This window comes from Martes martes (assembly GCF_963455335.1).
Source record: "Martes martes genome assembly, chromosome: 15".
NCBI lineage: Eukaryota > Metazoa > Chordata > Mammalia > Carnivora > Mustelidae > Martes > Martes martes.
The window spans coordinates 52,573,442-52,591,782 of NC_137903.1; the positions used below are offsets into that span (position 1 = coordinate 52,573,442).

The 18,341-nt window shown below is 34.5% G+C and overlaps 1 protein-coding gene across 1 annotated transcript in view; it reads right to left on the bottom strand.

The window, feature by feature from the left end:
* CEP350 (centrosomal protein 350) overlaps positions 1–18,341 on the bottom strand; it is a 155,534-nt gene that overhangs the window by 120,819 nt on the left and 16,374 nt on the right. The window contains exons 2-6 of the mRNA XM_080824205.1: positions 10,010–10,095; positions 8,817–8,860; positions 6,608–6,719; positions 5,212–5,371; positions 764–1,377 (exon numbers count right to left, since the gene is read on the bottom strand). Of these exons, the coding sequence (XP_080680331.1) occupies positions 764–1,377; positions 5,212–5,371; positions 6,608–6,719; positions 8,817–8,860; positions 10,010–10,082 (1,003 nt within the window). The 5' untranslated portion in view covers positions 10,083–10,095. The remainder of the gene's footprint in view (positions 1–763; positions 1,378–5,211; positions 5,372–6,607; positions 6,720–8,816; positions 8,861–10,009; positions 10,096–18,341) is intronic.

Sequence of the window (18,341 nt, forward strand, 5' to 3'; positions counted from 1 at the left end):
ACAGAGACTAATCTGGTCAATTAATCTACTCCTTATATTAAAAACTTTACATGAACAACCCTGAAAATAATTTCAGAAACATAAAAATTCAAACTCCTTAAAACCACCATATATAAAAACTTCAGTTGCCTACAAACCAGAAATTCTCTCGGAAAAACATTTTCTCAAAGAAAATCTATCTATATTGGCATAAATCTGACTTATTTTTAAAACAGTTTTCAGGTATTAATCTGATCTAAATATTTCTCAAACATGGGTGGAAAACAGTTATTGTCAAACCTCAAAGCTTAAAGCAACAACAGGATCAAAATATCAGTGCCAAAATATTCTGTAACCAAATATAAATGGAATTGAGTAAATTATCTTTTAAATATTTACTTTTGAAGGAATTCCTAACAGCAATCCAAATATAATGGCAGAATAAGAGTAATCTACTTCCAGTTCTCTGAAAATGGTACTAATTCTTATTTTCTCTTTTGTTCAACTTCTTAACTGTTCAGATCGGGGTTCTTAACCTGTAAGAATCTCCTGAGGGACTTGTTAAAAATTCCAGTTCTGCACTCTATACCCAGAAATTCTGATTCAGATCCAGTGTAACATCCAGGAATCTGCATTTTTAACCTGTACCTTGAATTGATTTCTTAAGCATTTGATTTGAGAATCACACACTGTCTAAAGACAATCCTCTCCACTCAAATATATCCTAGGGAGAAAGGGAGACAAGAAGGCAAGAAGACAGAAAGACACAAAGACTGATACAAACCTTTGTATGTTGGAGCAGGCGGTGCTGTTGCCACTTTCCTGACTTTTGCTGTCACTGAGTTATCAACATTAACAACCATTACTGGATGGTCAATATGACCCAGATTCTGGCCACGGCCATTTGTTTCTTCTGAGTGTTCCCACTGTTTTCTAATTCGCTCCTTGAGTTTTTCCAATTTGACGTCATGTTGTCGCTGCTTTAGGATATCTAACCTTTGGGAATTAGAAGTACTAGTAGAGGACGGAGAAGAGTCAGTTATCCGTAACGCTTTTGGATCAACATCATGGCCCATGTTACTTACAGACGCCTTCTCATTTCCTTTTGTTCTAGTAAGATTTTCTTCCTCAGTTCTCACAGGAGCTGCCAACTTAATCGAACATTCAGAATTTTGCAGTGCATCAACTGCTGGTCGATCATTTAAAAACCTAACCACTGTATCATTGATGACAGATGACTCGGAGCTCTCAAAATCACAGCAATGTATATTCCGTTCTTCTCGATTGCATACCAGTCGATTCCTGTTCTCAGGCTTTTCTTCATTAACATCCACACAATATACATGCTTTGACTCTAGAAGGCTAGGATTTATACTGGAAGTTGTACCATGGATTTCCCTATTATTAAGAAATAATCAATTTTGAATAAAGATTTCAAAAACCAAACTGCACCAGTCATACAAACTGAAGGGAGAACTCTAAGCTAATATTAGAGACCCCAAAAAAGTTTTGGAATTCCAGTAGGTTCAATAACAAAATAACCATTACTAATATTAAGACTCAATGTTTAATGCCCCTCTATCAAGTTAGATGGCAAATAACCTAAACCATTAATTTCCATATTATAAATTAAGAAATACCCAAAAGATGTATGGAGAGATTTCCTTAAGAAATCCCAGAAAAGGGGCACCTGGGTGGCTCAGTGGGTTGAAGCCTCTGCCTTCGGCTCAGGTCGTGATCCCAGGGACCTGGGATCGAGCCCCGCATCGGACTCTCTGCTCAGCAGGGAGCCTGCTTCCCCCTCTCTCTCTCTGCCTGCCTCTCTGCCTACTTGTGATCTCTGTCTGTCAAATAAATAAATAAAATCTTTAAAAAAAAAAAAAAAAGAAATCCCAGAAAATAGGATTACAGGGGTGCCTGGATAGCTCAGTGAGTTAAAGCCTCTGCCTTCGGCTCAGGTCATGATCCCATGGTCCTGGGATCGAGCCCTGCATCGGGCTCTCTGCTCAGCAGGAAGCCTGCTTCCCCCTCTCTCTCTGACTGCCTCTCTGCCTACTTGTGATCTCTGTCTGTCAGATAAATAATTAAAATCTTAAAAAAAAAAAAAAGTAAGAAAATAGGATTACAATTTGACTTTGGATATTCAGTGGGCATCTGTTACCAAAATGTATATTTGATTTCTCTATGGACTCTATTTTTTTCTCTATGAAATCTTAAATACAGGGGAAAAATTTCTCAAATTTTGTATTTGTAACTTCTAAATGATGTACCAAATTAACAAACAGACTGCAAGTAGAAGTAAAGTGGAGGTATAATAAATATTTTCCTCCAAATAAATGTAGTTAGTAAAAGTTAAGCATCTCTGAACAACAGAACACTTTCTTTGGTAGCTTCAAACTATGTAAAGCACATCTAGGAATTGTAGAATAAGCAAAAACGCAGTATTGCCAAGGTACATATCACAAAGTCCATATTCTCTACTTATAAAAACATCAGCAAAAGTCTTCCTTCAGAGGTTATTTTTATTTTATTCTACTGATTTGTATTTATATTTTATTTATATGATCATTTTAATAAGTTATATTTTAGAAACAGTTTATTTTTATAAATAAAGTTATATTTTAGAAACAGTTTATTAAAAGGGAAGTTAATGAAGACAAGTCTCAGCAGTAAGAAGAGCACATGATTTATGAAAAAATACCCAAGAGAATTATAAAATCAAACATAACAATCTGGATCTGCAATGTCTGAAAGAGTAGACATCAGCCATATGTGTGAGCACTCGAAATGTGGATAGCCCAAATGGGAGATATGCTACAATGTAAATTACATACTAGATTCTAAAGACTTAGAATGACAACCAAAAAAGAATATAAAACGTCCTCATGTGTCTAGGTATGGGACTACTAAAAAAATTAAATATGGGGGCGCCTGGGTGGCTCAGTGGGTTAAGCCTCTGCCTTCAGCTCAGGTAATGATCTCAGGGTCCTGGGATAGAGCACCGCACTGGGCTCCCTGCTCAGCAGGGAGCCTGCTTTTCCCTCTCCCACTCCCCCTGCTTTTTTCTCTCTCTCTGTAAAATAAATCAATAAAGTCTTCAAAAAAATTTTTTTTAAAAAGTTAAGTATGTGTGGCTCAAATTAACAATTCTATTATATACAACTGATCTAGATGTTTCATGTAAAGGCATAAAACTCTAAATACCACAATAATTCTTAAAGCCATAATTCTGTTATAGTATAATATGATAACTATATCTATTGTGAATCTGTGAGTATGTGCATTTTTCTAAGGAGATAGTCTACAGTTTTCATCAAATTCTCATTGGAATCCATGAGACCCTGTTCTGAATGGTTGATTATTAAGCAAGATGGGGGCTGAGAACTGACTCCTGTAGCTTCCACTAGAGATCAAGACTAAATTCAGTTATTTGTACTACCTTTACCAGACCATAATAATCCATAGTTAAAATGATTTAGGTATAAAATTAGCACATGTAAAGAATAAAAGCACAAAAAGGTATTTTACATATTATGTCACAATCCTGAAAAGGGAAGGAGAGTTGATCCTGAACCATCAAAAAAAAAGTAATTTCACAGTTTTTCATTAACTCATTCATTAAATATTTACTGAATCCATATAAGAGTGTTTATTACACAATTCTTTCAACTTTTCTGTAAGTATGAAAATTTTCATAATAAATATTAGGAAAAATAATTATGGAATACTTAATAAAAGACAGGCATTAAGCTAATGTTTTAAGATTAAGACAGATTTACAGCTTTACATAAGCTAATGTAATGGAATCAAATTATAATGCAGCATAAAAATGCTTTAACAGAGGATGTTATATAGTATTACAAGAGCACACAGGAAGGATTAAATAGGCTGTGGGAATGGAATGGGATAAAAACAGATCCAGCAATGCTTCATACAGAAGGTGCTAACAATGAGCTTTAAGTGAGAGAGTCAGCTAGATGAAGGATGTGCCTTTCACAGCTATCCTATAGGTATTTCTTTAAATTCTAAAAGATATACAGTTTACAAAAATTTAAATATCAAGTAGTATCCTTTGCAGGAAGAATACCAGAATATGAATAGTTTCAATTCTGATGGTGATTATGTTTCTAGGCAAGTTGCTTAATATTTGTGTGGTTAAAGACTTCTAAACTCTGATTATTCTTCACATTTTTTTCTTTCTCCTTTTACTAAACTATGAACTTTTACCCAGATTAATTCCCTGGCCTTCTCTCTGTATCTTCACCATTTTTATCGCTTCAACACTAGTGAAAATTTTCCAAAATTCCCAAGTTCCCAGCCCTGACCTTTCCACACACATTCCTGCTCAAATTTTCAAATGCCTACTCAGTATTTTTACCTAGATATTTCAAAATTGTATCAAATCAAATACTGATATTATGAACTCATGATCTACCTCCATCTCCCAAATTCTTTATCTCAAATTTAGAGTACAAATAAATACCCAGTAGTATCTAGCACCACCATGAAACTCCTCAACTTACTGACATTTTATAACACTAAAAATGTTAATAAATGAAGCAAAGAAATATAAGGTGCTGTGTTTATTACTTATTATTATTTGCTGCACTGAGAGCATTACCACATATTTTATAACATTAGTAAAATGCTGCTCAAATATAAAATTCTATCATTTTATCTACTGAAAATTCTAAATCATCAGCTAACAAAAATACACATCATTTGATATTATCCATACTATCAAAATTCATACATCAATCCTGAATATCTGACAATAAGTTGCTAAGGGAAGCCACAAACCACCAAATGAAACAATAAACCAACTCATATTCTCACTAGGAAAGAAATTTTAGGTAACTGATTAATGCTACCGAAACAAAAAAAAAGAAGAAGAAAACTAAGCTATAAAAAGTCCATTATGCACAACACCTAATCTGAGAAATTAAGAAAAAAAAATCTGTACTTTCAGAGACTGAATAATCTGTTTACAGGAAACATATATGACAATGGTGGTAGCCTGAGCCACTACTTCTTCCCCCCAAATATTTAATCTGTGAAAGAATAGAAAGTCAGTATTTCAGAATATAAAGAGTTTTGCTTTATCTTTTTGGAAAATGAAAAAGGCAGTAATACTAGAGCCAGAGTGCTATGAAAAACTCAGAAAATAAACCATAATCCTTTTGTAAATATTACAGGCTAATCCTATTTAATAATTTGTTTTTAATCACTAACCTGTAAGAAACCAAAGGTTCACGAAACTCCACACGGTTATTTTTCTTTACGTTACTCTCCAAGGTGGTAACTCTGAGAGGACTCCGAGATTTCTCTTTTCGTGATTTAGAAGATTTAGAAGTTGGAGCATTAGCCCAAGAATCATCCAGGTATCTACCATCTGAAGAAAAAGAAAATCTGTAAGAACATATGACTGCCTCTGAATTTGACTAGTATTTGTGAAAATAACAGGTATCTGTCATTTCTGGCATCTCTAGTTGGATATTATATAAGTAGATGGGAAACATTCAGGTTAAATTATTATAGTAACTCAATCTATAAAGAAAAAACTATTCTGAACAAACAATGAAAAACTCCACATAAAAATTATTTTTTGTTAAAGGTTGATACTCACTTAAAAAAAAGAATTATCAAGTAAAACCCACCAGATTCACAGGTTAAAAAAAAAAATTTTAGTTTTACTTTAGTACTAACCTCTAGGTTTTTAGCCCACTAATTAAGGAACTACAAAATTACATATATGAAAGGTAATCAAAGAAAGTATTTGCATTTTGTCAATTTATGACAGTATCTGTTAGATATTCCAATTATGATTTAAAACTCCCTAAAATATGTAAAATTCACTAAGTCAATTAAATCTCAACGTTGATAGATCTGTGAATTTTAAAAAAGACATACATAATTTCAAACACTTAAAATCAAATTATCATCACTAAAAACCAATGAAAAGTCACTGTCAAAGCTGGTGTAGTAATGCTCAAGTCCCTGATGAAAAGATGGTGAAGGGGCACCTGGGTGGCTGTCGTTGAGAGTATGCCTTAGGCTCGGGTCATGATCCCACAGTCCTGGGATTGAGCCCCATATCGGGCTCCCTGCTCAGCAGAAAGCCTGCCTCTCCCTCTCTCACCACCCTGCTCTGCCCCACTTGTGTTCCCTCTCTCGCTGTCTCGCTCTCTGCCAAATAAATAAAATCTTAAAAAGAGAAAGAAAGAAAGAAAAGATGGTGAAAACATGGGGCACCTGGGTGGTTCAGTCGGTTAAGCATCCGAGTCTTGATTTCAGCTCAGGTCACGATCTCAGGGTTGTGAGATCAAGCCCCATAATGGGCTCCGTGCTTAAGATTCTCTCCCTCTGCCTCTGCCCCTCCCCCTGCTCATTCTCACTCTCTAAATAAATTTAAAAATCTTTAAAAAAGAAAGATGTGAAAATATCATCTACAGTCACTGAACATAAGGTTGCTTCATGACTACTCAGTACCAAAGACAAAAAAACTAAATGTTGATGAGGTATCATCTCTGATAAAAGAACTAGCAAATATGAGGGACTATAAAAAGAAATTAAACTGAAACAAAATTAACATCAATATTTGTATCTTTGGAAGTAACTTTATACATACCTTTTCTACTTATTTTTCGGGTAGCACTTGCAGATTTCTTGGTATCCATGACAGAATCAAACACAGCTGTACTTGTAGGGGTTACTTCTAATTTGTTTTCAATGTGTCTCAGCTAAAGTTTAAACACCATCACAACAAAGAGGTTAATTCTGTAAATAAACCAGCTACCATTTATTTACATAGTTAATTTTTTATTTTTTACTTTTTTAAATGTAAACTCTATGCCCCATGTGGGGCTTGAACTCATGACTCTGAGATCAAGAGCTGCATGCTCTACTGACTGTGTCAGCCAGGCGCCCCAATTTACAGTTATTTAAATTATATTGTCCAATACTTTTCTCCAAAGTCAAAACAACTCAGTTTTTTTCAATATTAATTTTCAATATTAAATTTTTTTCAATATTAATTTTTTTCATTACTTGCTACTTCACCTATAGTAAGAAATGGTACAATGCTACCCAGATTTGGACAAGAAAATCAAAAAGATTCTGAAGAGTATCAAAAAGTTTCTATTTGTCTTTTTGACCTTTCTTTTTTATTGCTGAGTTTTTTTTTAAGCAAGCAGTACATTTTCTGACATTATAGGTCACATATCATTATGCTATATATCCTGTGCATTTTGCACACAAAAATTAGATAAGAACAATTCAGATGGACTAAAATTTAGAACTGTTCGAACAGCTACAACGTTTTAACAGTCTTATGCCTATAATATAAGTTTAACAATGAAGATAAAATTCATAAGATAGGAAACTCAGGTTTCCATACACTTTACAGTGTAAGTCAACTTCTGGTAAAACCACCAATGTTCTTAAATTATTTAATAAAGCATTTTCCCTAATTATATGCTTATGAGAGAAAACTTGGAAAACACAGAAAAGGCATAAAAAATGAAATTAAAATCATCAAAATCCCACCACATAGAGATAAACACTTTGTATAAAATTCTAATTTATCTTCTCTCAGATTTTTGTGGTACAATGTACTCAAAAAATGAAATAAATCTTCATAATCTTCATATCAAGCTTTTTCTCCCATTTATATTATAAGCCCCCTTATCATCCTTAAAAATAATTTCTAAAAACACAATAGTTTTGAAAAATGAAAATTAACAGTTCAGCTCCAAATTAGGTTAACTCTAAATTAAACTGGGGATAAAAACTATTCCTACATTGTAGATACATAATGCTCATGTAGAAGAGAGAGAGAATATATATAATGTGCATTTGACCCTACATTATGACCAAATCTAGGTTATAGTACCTTTTCCAGATCCATTTTCATACCAGTTCAAAAGATTAGGGGGCAGAAAATACCATATTCATAAAGTAAAGAAATAGATGACTCAAATTCAGGTAGGATAAAAAAGAAAACAAGGGGCGCCTGGGTGGCTCAGTGGATTAAAGCCTCTGCCTTGGGCTCAGGTCATGATCCCAGGGTCCTGGGATCGAGCCCCACATCGGGCTCTCTGCTCAGCGGGGAGCCTGCTTCCTCCTCTCTCTCTGCCTGCCTCTCTGCCTACTTGTGATCTCTGTCTGTCAAATGAATAAATTAAAAAAAAAGAAAATTTAAAAAAAAAGAAAGAAAACAAGAAAGGAGATATTAGGAGAGTAATTTTTCTAGAGAGCAAATGAAAACGAAAAGAAAAAGGAAAGAATCTCCCCTCAAAGAGACTATGTATCACTTGCCAAATTTGGATTCCTAAACTCCAGACAAGACTGGACAGAACACAAATAAAAACAGGTTGCCCATAGTCATTCTTCGGCTGTATTGAGAGAAAGCAGTCTGTCACTGCCACAAAAGAGGTCACTCCTAGTCCATTAAAGAAGCTGTTCCTTTCATTTCCTCTCTGACTCTGAGCTTTCTACACAGACATAACCCCACATTCCCAAATTCATTTTGTTTTAAATCTTCATTTCAATAAGCCAAATGAACAAATTTATTAAAGGAAAATAAATAGTACAAATTACTTTAACATTTATATGCCACAGTATTAATGTTCCTGACACCTAAAGTAGTGTCTTGATTATCCCTGTACTATTTAATAGTCATCCTTAATGTTCATTTTGTAACAAATGGTACTTAACTTCTTACTAAAATCTTTATTTTCCTATGAAAAAGTACTATAGAAAAATACTTTATCTATTCAATTTTAACAGGAAATCAATTTTAAACCAGAAAGAAATAAATGGAAACTCTAACTACTTACAGCAGCCTTAGTCTGAGAAAGTGCATCCCACGATGTGGTTATATCTGCTGGGAAACATTGATATTTACTGAATCAGAATCTCTAAAGTAGTCCTCAAAATCTGCATTTCAGTAAGCTCCTAAATGCACTCAAAATTATGAGAACCATTTTATTAGGCAGAACTATTTCTCAGCGAATGCTTTATTATATTGAACCAAAACATGGTACTTGGGATGCCTGGGTGGCTCAGTGGGTTGGGCCTCGGCCTTCAGCTCAGGTCTCGATCTCAGGGTCCTGGGATCGAGCCCCGCATGGGGCTCTCTGCTCAGCGGGGAGCCTGCTTCCCCTTTTCTCTCTGCCTGCCTCTCTACCTACTTGTGATCTCTCTCTGTGTCAAATAAATAAATAATATCTTTTAAAAAAAATGGTACTTTTTCCATTCTATAAAGCCAAGCTTCCTAGTTTATGGTTTAGAGTTGTATTAGACACTGATCCTATTAATTCTTAGGACAACATCCTCATTCACAGACCCATCAGACAACTCCAACAACAGGCAGTATCCTCAATTTACCTCAGTGACCTTAACACGAAATTTTGTATTGTAGTATATTTCACAATCATGATGTTTAAAAGATTAAAAACTACTCCAGACCTCAATCTACCAGTAGAAACAAAGGTAAAATCAAGTCTTTCAGATAAGAGCCCTTCAAATAGTATAAGGCCATCTAGTTCCCTTAAATCATCTTTCTCTAGGATAAACAATTTAATTCCAAATGTTCCTCATGTGACATGATTTCCAGATCCCTCATAAACCCAATAATCTTCCTCCAGATACACTCTAGTTTGTCAATGCACCTCAAAATATATCATGTCCTAATTAAAGTAACCCTTGATGCATCATTAAAAAAAAAATAGTTCAATGAGACTTTGCCTTTTCTTATCTGTGACTTTTCTTTTATCTTCACAGTCTAAAACTGTATTAGGAGCTATATTACAACATTTGTTGACATTAATCAGAATTTCCAAGAAACTGTGTAAAACTAATTCTATATATACTGATTCTTTTTTATGTCTTCCTTTATAAGTTTGCCATAGGACACCTCTGAAGGTGAGGTACCTTGCATATTTAAAGCAAACTGAACCCAAAAAATTATCTACTTTATAAATCAAAGGCAGGCATTAAAGTTCTAAAGTTTAAAGAAAATAAATCATACCTTGAACAGTATCCTTGCTTTGAGAGTTCCTTGGATTTGGTAAAGGCACCTCTTTTGATTTGCTGCTCCTCATCCTGCCAATTTACCTACAATCATATCATCAGCATTCATTAAACATCAATATTATGATATTAGTAAAGAAAATACTCTCATTTATCTTAACTTTCATGAAAGTCAGGAAAAGATTTATCTAAATTATTGTCAACTCTACAAGTTATCTTTATGCCTTCTAGAGTCCCTTATAATCTACTAACTTTATTTTTCCTTGGAAACTAAATCATTAAGAAGTCTATCATGACCACTTCACACCAACTAGGATACCCAAAAACAAAGAAACAAAACAACAACAGAAAATAACAAATGTTGATGTGGAGAAACTGTAACTCTTGTGCACTGTTGGTGGGAAGGTAAAATGATACAGGCTCTATGGAAAACAGTATGGCAGTTCCTCAAAAAATTAAAAATAGAATTAACCACAGGATCCAGCACAAAACAAATGAAAACAGGGTCTCAAAGAGACATTTGTACACCCATGTTCATAGCAGCATTGTTCACAATAGTCAAAAAGTGAAAGCAACAAAACTGTCCATCACAGATGAAAAGGTAGGTAAAATGTGGTATATACATACAATGGAACATTATTCATCATTAAGTGGAAAATTTTGCCATATACTATAATACAGGTGAACTTTGAGACATCAACTAACTGAGACAAGCCAGTTACAAAGCCGAATACTATATGATTCCACTTCTATAAGACACCTAGAGTAGTCAAAATCATAGGGAAAAAAATAGTGGTTGCTAAGAGCTGGGGAAGTGGTGGGGGGACGGGGAACTATTGCTTAATGGGTATAGAATTCAGTTTTACAAGACAGAAAGTGATCCAAGACAGATGGTGATGATGGTTGCACAATGCTATAAATTTTTTTTTGTAATTTTTTTATAAACACATAATATATTATTAGCCCCAGGGGTACAGGTCTGTGAATCGCCAGGTTTACACACTTCACAGAACTCACCATAGCACATACTCTCCCCAGTGTCCATAACCCCACTACCCTCTCACTACCCTCCTACCCCCCGCCCCCCTCAGTTTGTTTTGTAACATTAAGAGTCTCTTATGGTTTGTCTCCCTCCCGAGCCCATCTTGTTCCATTTATTCTTTTCCTACCCTTCAAACCCTACACGTTGCATCTCCACTTCCTCATATCAGGGAGATCATATGATAGTTGTCTTTCTCCAATTGACTTATTTGGCTAAGCATAATACCCTCTAGTTCCATCCATGTCATTGCAAATGGCAAGATTTCATTTTCTTTTGATGGCTGCATAGTATTCCACTGTGTATATATACCACATCTTCTTTATCCATTCATCTGTTGATGGACATCTAGGTTCTTTCCATAGTTTGGCTATTGTGGGCATTGCTGCTATAAACATTCGGGTGCACGTGCCCCTTCGGATCACTATGTTTGTATCTTTAGGGTAAATACCCAGTACTGCAATTGCTGGGTTGTAAGGTAGCTCTATTTTCAACTTTTTGAGGAACTTCCATGCTGTTTTCCAGAGTGGTTCCACCAGCTTGCATTCCCACCAATAGTGTAGGAGGGTTCCCCTTTCTCTGCATTCTTGCCAGCATCTGTCATTTCCTGACTTGTTAATTTTATCCATTCTGACTGGTGTGAGGTGGTATCTCATTGTGGTTTTGAGTGCTATAAATTAGTTAATGCCATTAAATTATACACTGAAAATGGTTAAGGTGGTACATTTTATGTTGTGTATCTTATCACAAAAAAAAATAAAAGAAAAAATTATATCATGACTCAAAGAGAAAGATCATCACCTGCTCATGCTGACTAGGCAGCTTGGTTAATAGTCATTTTTTCCTATGAATATAGAATTATTCTGTTATAAAACTCACAAAACACTGAAAGTTTGGAAAATACAGGCAAGGAAACTCATTCCTAGTCCCCAAATCTTAAAATGATCATTAAGCTATTTTGCATAGTCTCTTTTTCCTAATTTTCTTTTTTTTACTCTAATTTGTGTAAAGAATAAAAAATTTTTATTTTTGTGTCCTACTGCTAGATGTTTGTGGTAGTTTTTAAATATATTCATAAATTCTATGACACTCCTTTCTTCAAGTAGAGGTTAATTTTTCTTCCATTAAATGTAAGCTGGACTTAGGGATACACTTTTAACAAATCAAATGTCATGAAAGTGACAATATGTGACTTTTAAGTGTAGGTCACAAAAGGCATTGCTTGTTCTCTGGAGTTACACAGCAACAGATTACCAGTACAATATTCTGCCTTATTTTCTCTATTACAAGTAACACTGAAATGAACATATTTGTATCTGTGAATTTTTGCTTATTTATCTAGAACAGGATCTACAAAGGGGATCCACAAAAAACAGGGGATCTTACAAACAGGATCTACAAAAAAATGAACTAAAGAATGTGAAGAACATGCTGCTCTTGAGATCCAATGTTAAACTGTTTTCCAACTTACAATTTACAACTGTTCTTATTTACAATGAGCCTACTAGTTTCATTAACCTCTTTTAATATTGAGCATTCTATCCATTCTATTTACTTTTGCTCATTTAATAGGAAGAAAATGGTTGTTTAAATTTGAATTCAATAAACTGCTAGCATAGATCTGCTAGCCACAGATCTCTGCCATAGATCTCAATCTTAGTTCTTCATGTGTGATTTATCTTTTCATGTCCTTTGCTCATCTACCTACCAGGATCATCATGTTTTTCTTATCAATTTGATGAGTTCTTTACATTATGAATATATGATCTTTGTCACATTTGATAAAAATAATTTTCTTCAACCACTGTTTGCAAAGGCAGTTCAGTATGTTGTATATTAAAGAATCTAATTTAAATTTAAGGAAAAGATGGAGCATCTGGGTGGCTCAGTCGGTTAAGCCACTGACTCTTGTTTTTGGTGGGGGTCATGATCTCAGGGTCATGGAATCAAGCCCCATGTTAGGCTATGTGCTCAGCATGGAGTCTGTTTGAGACTCTCTCTTTCTCTCTCCCTCTGCTTCCCCTCATGCTTGTGCTCTCTTTCTCTAAGATAAATAAAATCTTTTTTAAAATTACAAATTTAAAGAAAAACCTACCTACTAAAATACAAACACATAAAACTGAAGGCAGAATTAATTTTTAGGGGAGTTAATTTCACCCACAGTAAATAATCATTTTAAAATTTCTTGTAGGGTGCCTGGGTGGCTCAGTTGGTTAAGCAACTACCTTCAGCTCAGGTCATGATCCTGGAGTCCCGGATCAAGTCCCGCATCGAGTTCACTGCTTGCGGGGAGTCTGCTCTCCCTCTGACCTCTCTACTCTCAAGTTCTCTCTCTCTCATTCCCTCTCAAATAAATAAAATCTTTAAAATAAAATTTCTTTTAAAAAACTTCAAAAATGTTCTAAAAATAAAATTTGTCATAAATTATACAATATGTCTCTAAGAAATGTCAATTAAGTTTTAGAAAGAGATAGGAATGATAGAAAAATTAAAATCAACACATATGCCAATAGTTTAAAATTTTTCCAACCATAAAAATTTCCATCAGTGATGCCCACATAGCTCAAAAAATTAACTCATTTTACTTTCCTTCTCATAAAGATAATTTTGGCCTAGCGAACTATCAAAATGATAACAAACATGAGTTATTCCATATTACTAAATAATTTGCCAACCATTTGACAAAAGTTTTGAGCAAAACTCTCTCTGCTTTGAAATTAAAATAAATGCTAAAATATATAGTAGTTCTCAATTTCCCAGTGAGGAGAAATATACCAAAAATCGCATATATGTCCATAAACTCTATATTCAGGGGTCAGTGCTGATAAGAAATGCATTTATAACTACTTCAAAATAAAAACCTTCTTAATGGTTAATCATCATCAAATGCAAATGACTCAATTATCAGGAGTGTGACATTTATGTAAAACTTCATCGTATAAATTATAGCATATTCACCATTTAATATGAGGATGAACGAATTAGAACTACATGCTACAAATATGTTAGATGCAGAATGCCAGAAACAAGTGTACATGCTGCATAATTCCATTTTATAAAGTATCAACCAGGCAAAAGTAATCTATGGTGTTAGAACAGCAGTTACATACACTTTGGGCAGGAGGGTGGTGACTGGAATTGGAGCAAGGAAGGGCTTTTGAGGTACTGATAATATTGTTTATTAATATGGGTGCTGATTACATCAGTGTGTTCAGTTTATGAGACTTCCATCAAGCTGTACATTTACATGCTTTTTCAATGTACATTATAGATCAATTAAAAGTATTTTCCAATAACATGCCTGGTTTAGGTTTATCATTACAATTTTAATTCACCTCTATAATATGCCCAATCTCATGAATGTCAGTGTTTCAATATCTTACCTTTCAAAATTCCAGGTTATCCCATACCTAAGAAGTATTATTAATAGAATCTATTAATCTAGGGTTCTTTAATATACAACATACTGAACTGCCTTTGTTAACAGTGACTGGAGAAAATTATTTTTATCAAATGTCACGAAGGTCATATGTTCATAATGTAAAGAACTCATCAAATTGGTAAGAAAAACATGATGATCATGGTAGGTAGATGGGCAAAGGACACGAAAAGATAATTCAGACATTAAAAACAGAATAGAATAAAATTCTATTATAAATAGAATCCATTTAAGTAGGACAGTTCTTTATATTTTTTTTAAGATTTTATTTATTCATTTGACAGACAGAGATCACAAGTAGGCAGAGAGGCAGGCAGAGAGAGAGAAGCAGGCTCCCTGCAGAGCAGAGAGCCCGATATGGGGCTCGATCCCAGGACCCTGAGATCATGACCTGAGCCAAAGGCAGAGGCTTTAACCCACTGAGCCACCCAGGTGCCCCCAGTTCTTCATATTTTTATCTTTATATAAGAATATATATGTAGGGGCACCTGGGTGGCTCAGTTGGTTGAGCGACTGCCTTCGGCTCAGGTCATGATCCCGGACTTCCAGGATCGAGTCCCTCATCGGGCTCCCAGCTCCTTGGGGAGCCTGCTTCTCCCTCTGACCTTCTCCTCTCTCATGCTCTCTCTCACTCATTCTCTCTCAAATAAATAAACAAAATCTTAAAAAAAAAAAAAAAGAATATATATGTAAAAATCATTTTCTCTAAAAATAGAAAAATTGAGGAAAAAGTACACTGAAAAAAATCTCCTCATAGAAAGAAAAATCTAATCTGTCAAAACTCTTACTATCTTTAAAGTATAAATCTCAATCTATAAAATGCCTTTTCTAACGACTATGAGATGACTAAATCAAACAGATTAAACTTATTCAAGATCGTTTACTGGGAAATAATGAAACTTACCTTCCCAGTTAAATGTTTTAATAGGCAACATGACAACTTTATTCTATAGCCATATGGGAATTTTGGATTTATTGGATATTTGTGCATTCTCTTTTGCCTAATCTCTCAAGAATTAAGAAAGGCAGACAAAAAACTACCATGACTACTTTTTGTCTCCTTCTCTTCATATTTCTTAAATTAATGTTTATATAGCTTGATAGGATTATTTAGTACATTAAGGTTCATGGTTGTTATATTGTCATGTGGGTTTTATATTTCTTGAATAAAAAATGACAATCATTGTCTGTAGAGAACTATACTTTAGTATTCAATTCTATTTTGTATGCTATTAATAAAAAGCAAGTATTGCTTTATTCTATTATACCTGCTGTATCCTTTCAATTCTAAGCTTTCTGGGACACTTTATTTTAGATGTATCCTGTACACAGAAAATAGAACTTTTTAATCCAGTGTAATTATCTTTTGTTAAGACTAAGAATAGGGAGGGGCACCTGGGTGGCTCAGTTGGTTAAGTGTCTGCCTTCAGCTCAGGTCATGACCCCACGGTCCTAGAATCAAATCCCGCATCCCAAATCAGGTTTCCTGCTCAGCAGGGAGCCTGCTTTTCCCTCTGCCACTCCCCCTGCTTGTGCTTGCTCACATGTGCTCTCTCTCTCTCTCTCTCAAATACTTAGAAAAAAAAAAAAAAGACTAAGAATAGGGAGAATAAACTTGCACATCAATCACCTCATGCTAACATTTTCTGAGCACCTACTTGTGCAAAGTATTGTGTTTTATAGAAAAGAAGATGAAATGACCCTGACTGACTCTCCAACCTCACAATCCAGTGTTAAGCATTCTTAACCTAGGGATCCACGAGTGAAATTCAAGGAATTTATAAACTCTGAAATTACTGTATGTTATCACCTACGTACATTTTTCCAGAGAGAGAGATGTCATGGTCTTCATGACATTCTCAAAGAAATCCAGTAATCAAGTAAGTGAGGTAAATATATACATAATATAACTGAGAAATATAATAATCTGTACAATACCATAAAACATGTACAATGATCACAAAAGGAAACATTGATTCTATGGGGGAGATTTGTTAAAGCTTCTTGGGAGTATATCCTTAAAGACACCGTATTAATTAGCACACGTCTATTATGTATTTGGTATGAAGAAAAAGAGGGACAGAGACTATTTTGCATCAGGATGCTTAATGGCATCAGCATACCATGTTCATAAAAGTTAAGTACTCTGTTATCTAGTAATAAGTCTGTCACAACCCTCCACTTCTACAATGGCAGAGAGCCATGGTTTTCTTATAAATGCTTCTGAGAGTTAGACTAGATAATCTCATTAAGTTGACATTTTAAAAGTTATTTTATGAATTGTATTAGTAGAGCTAAAAACCATACTGTCAATAACTATGACATTCACAAAAGGGTTAATAAACTTGCAACAGCATGTCAGATTGCTTTATTTTCCAAGACTTGTTATCTGCGAAAGTCCAAATTTAAATGATTGTCAATCATCCACAAATTAGACTTTCTTCTTTACTTTGTTTTAAAATACTATAGTTAAGGTATATTAAAATGGTATAAGAAATAATAATATACATCTATGTACTCATCTCTCAGTTTAAAAAATAAACTACTGAAGTTTGGCTCAAGTCCCCTGTGTACCACTACTCATATCCATCTCCCCCCATCCAGAAATAATAACCACTATCCCAAACTCAATGCTTATCATGTATATCCTCCTTGGACTCTGAACATTTTCCAAAATACAAATGGCAATCCTTCCTATTCAGCACAAAACAAATTATCTCAAAGTATATCTTTAAAATGCTATGTTGTATACGTGAAACTAATGTTAACATTGTGTGGCAACTAAATATATACATACAATGTTCCCAAAAAGATTAAATGAAATTGTATATGAATGTATTACAGATGTCAATCACTGCGTCTGCCCAAATATAGCCCCCTCTCTGAAGAACAAGCACCCCCATTCCCATCCACAAACCCTCGCTCCCCCTAAAGCTGACTGAAGAACAGTGAAGAACTAACTCAAGAGTGGCCTATCCAGTCCCTGGCAAGAAGAGATCTAAGAATTTTAGAATGGAATGTTAAGCAACTAAGTCAATGAGCTGTGAGGAGTCAAGTTGAAAAATCATGATAAAAAGCAAGATGGAGACCAAAGAAAAACAAATGAGAGATCATGTAGATTCCCAAAAAAAGGAAAAAGTGGCCTTGTTCTTAGCCATTTTGTAGTTCCCATAATACCACTACCTCATTTACTGCTCCTGCATTCCTTGAGACCTCTCTGCAGTCTTACAACAAACTTCCTTTTATTTCTCTTTATTTAAGGGGAAAAGGGACAAAATCCTAAAAATAAAAAGAGGATTCCATGAAATCATTCATTTCAGCCTCTAACTCATATAGAGGAAATAAGTTAAGAGAAACACATGTGAAATATATTTCAAATATACTATAGAAAAAATACATTAAATACATTGTTTAAAAAAAGACAAAGAAAATACAGAAAATTTCTATGACAATTCTTTTGAGAGAGAGTTATCTCTGGTCGCCAGAAAACATTTTTTTTAATCTACTGAGAAAATTTCCCTTTATCCCTCAAATTCATTTTCTTATAAACAGTCCTTCAACTAAAAAGTCCATACTTTCTATACTTGCTTTTTCTTATTCTTTTTTTTTTTTTTTCTAGAGAGACAGAGAGCATGAGCAGGGAAGAAGGGGCACAGGGAGACTGAGAGCATCTCAAGCAGGCTCCACACTCAGCATGGAGCCTGCAGAGCTTGATCTCACAACTTTGGGATCATAACCCAAGCTGAAATCAAGAGTCCGATGCTCAACCAACTGAGCCACCCTGGTGCCCCAAAAGGTCCATTATTTTCTAAAGTCTGAAAAATTACTTTTCCTGATTGATAAGTTTCTATT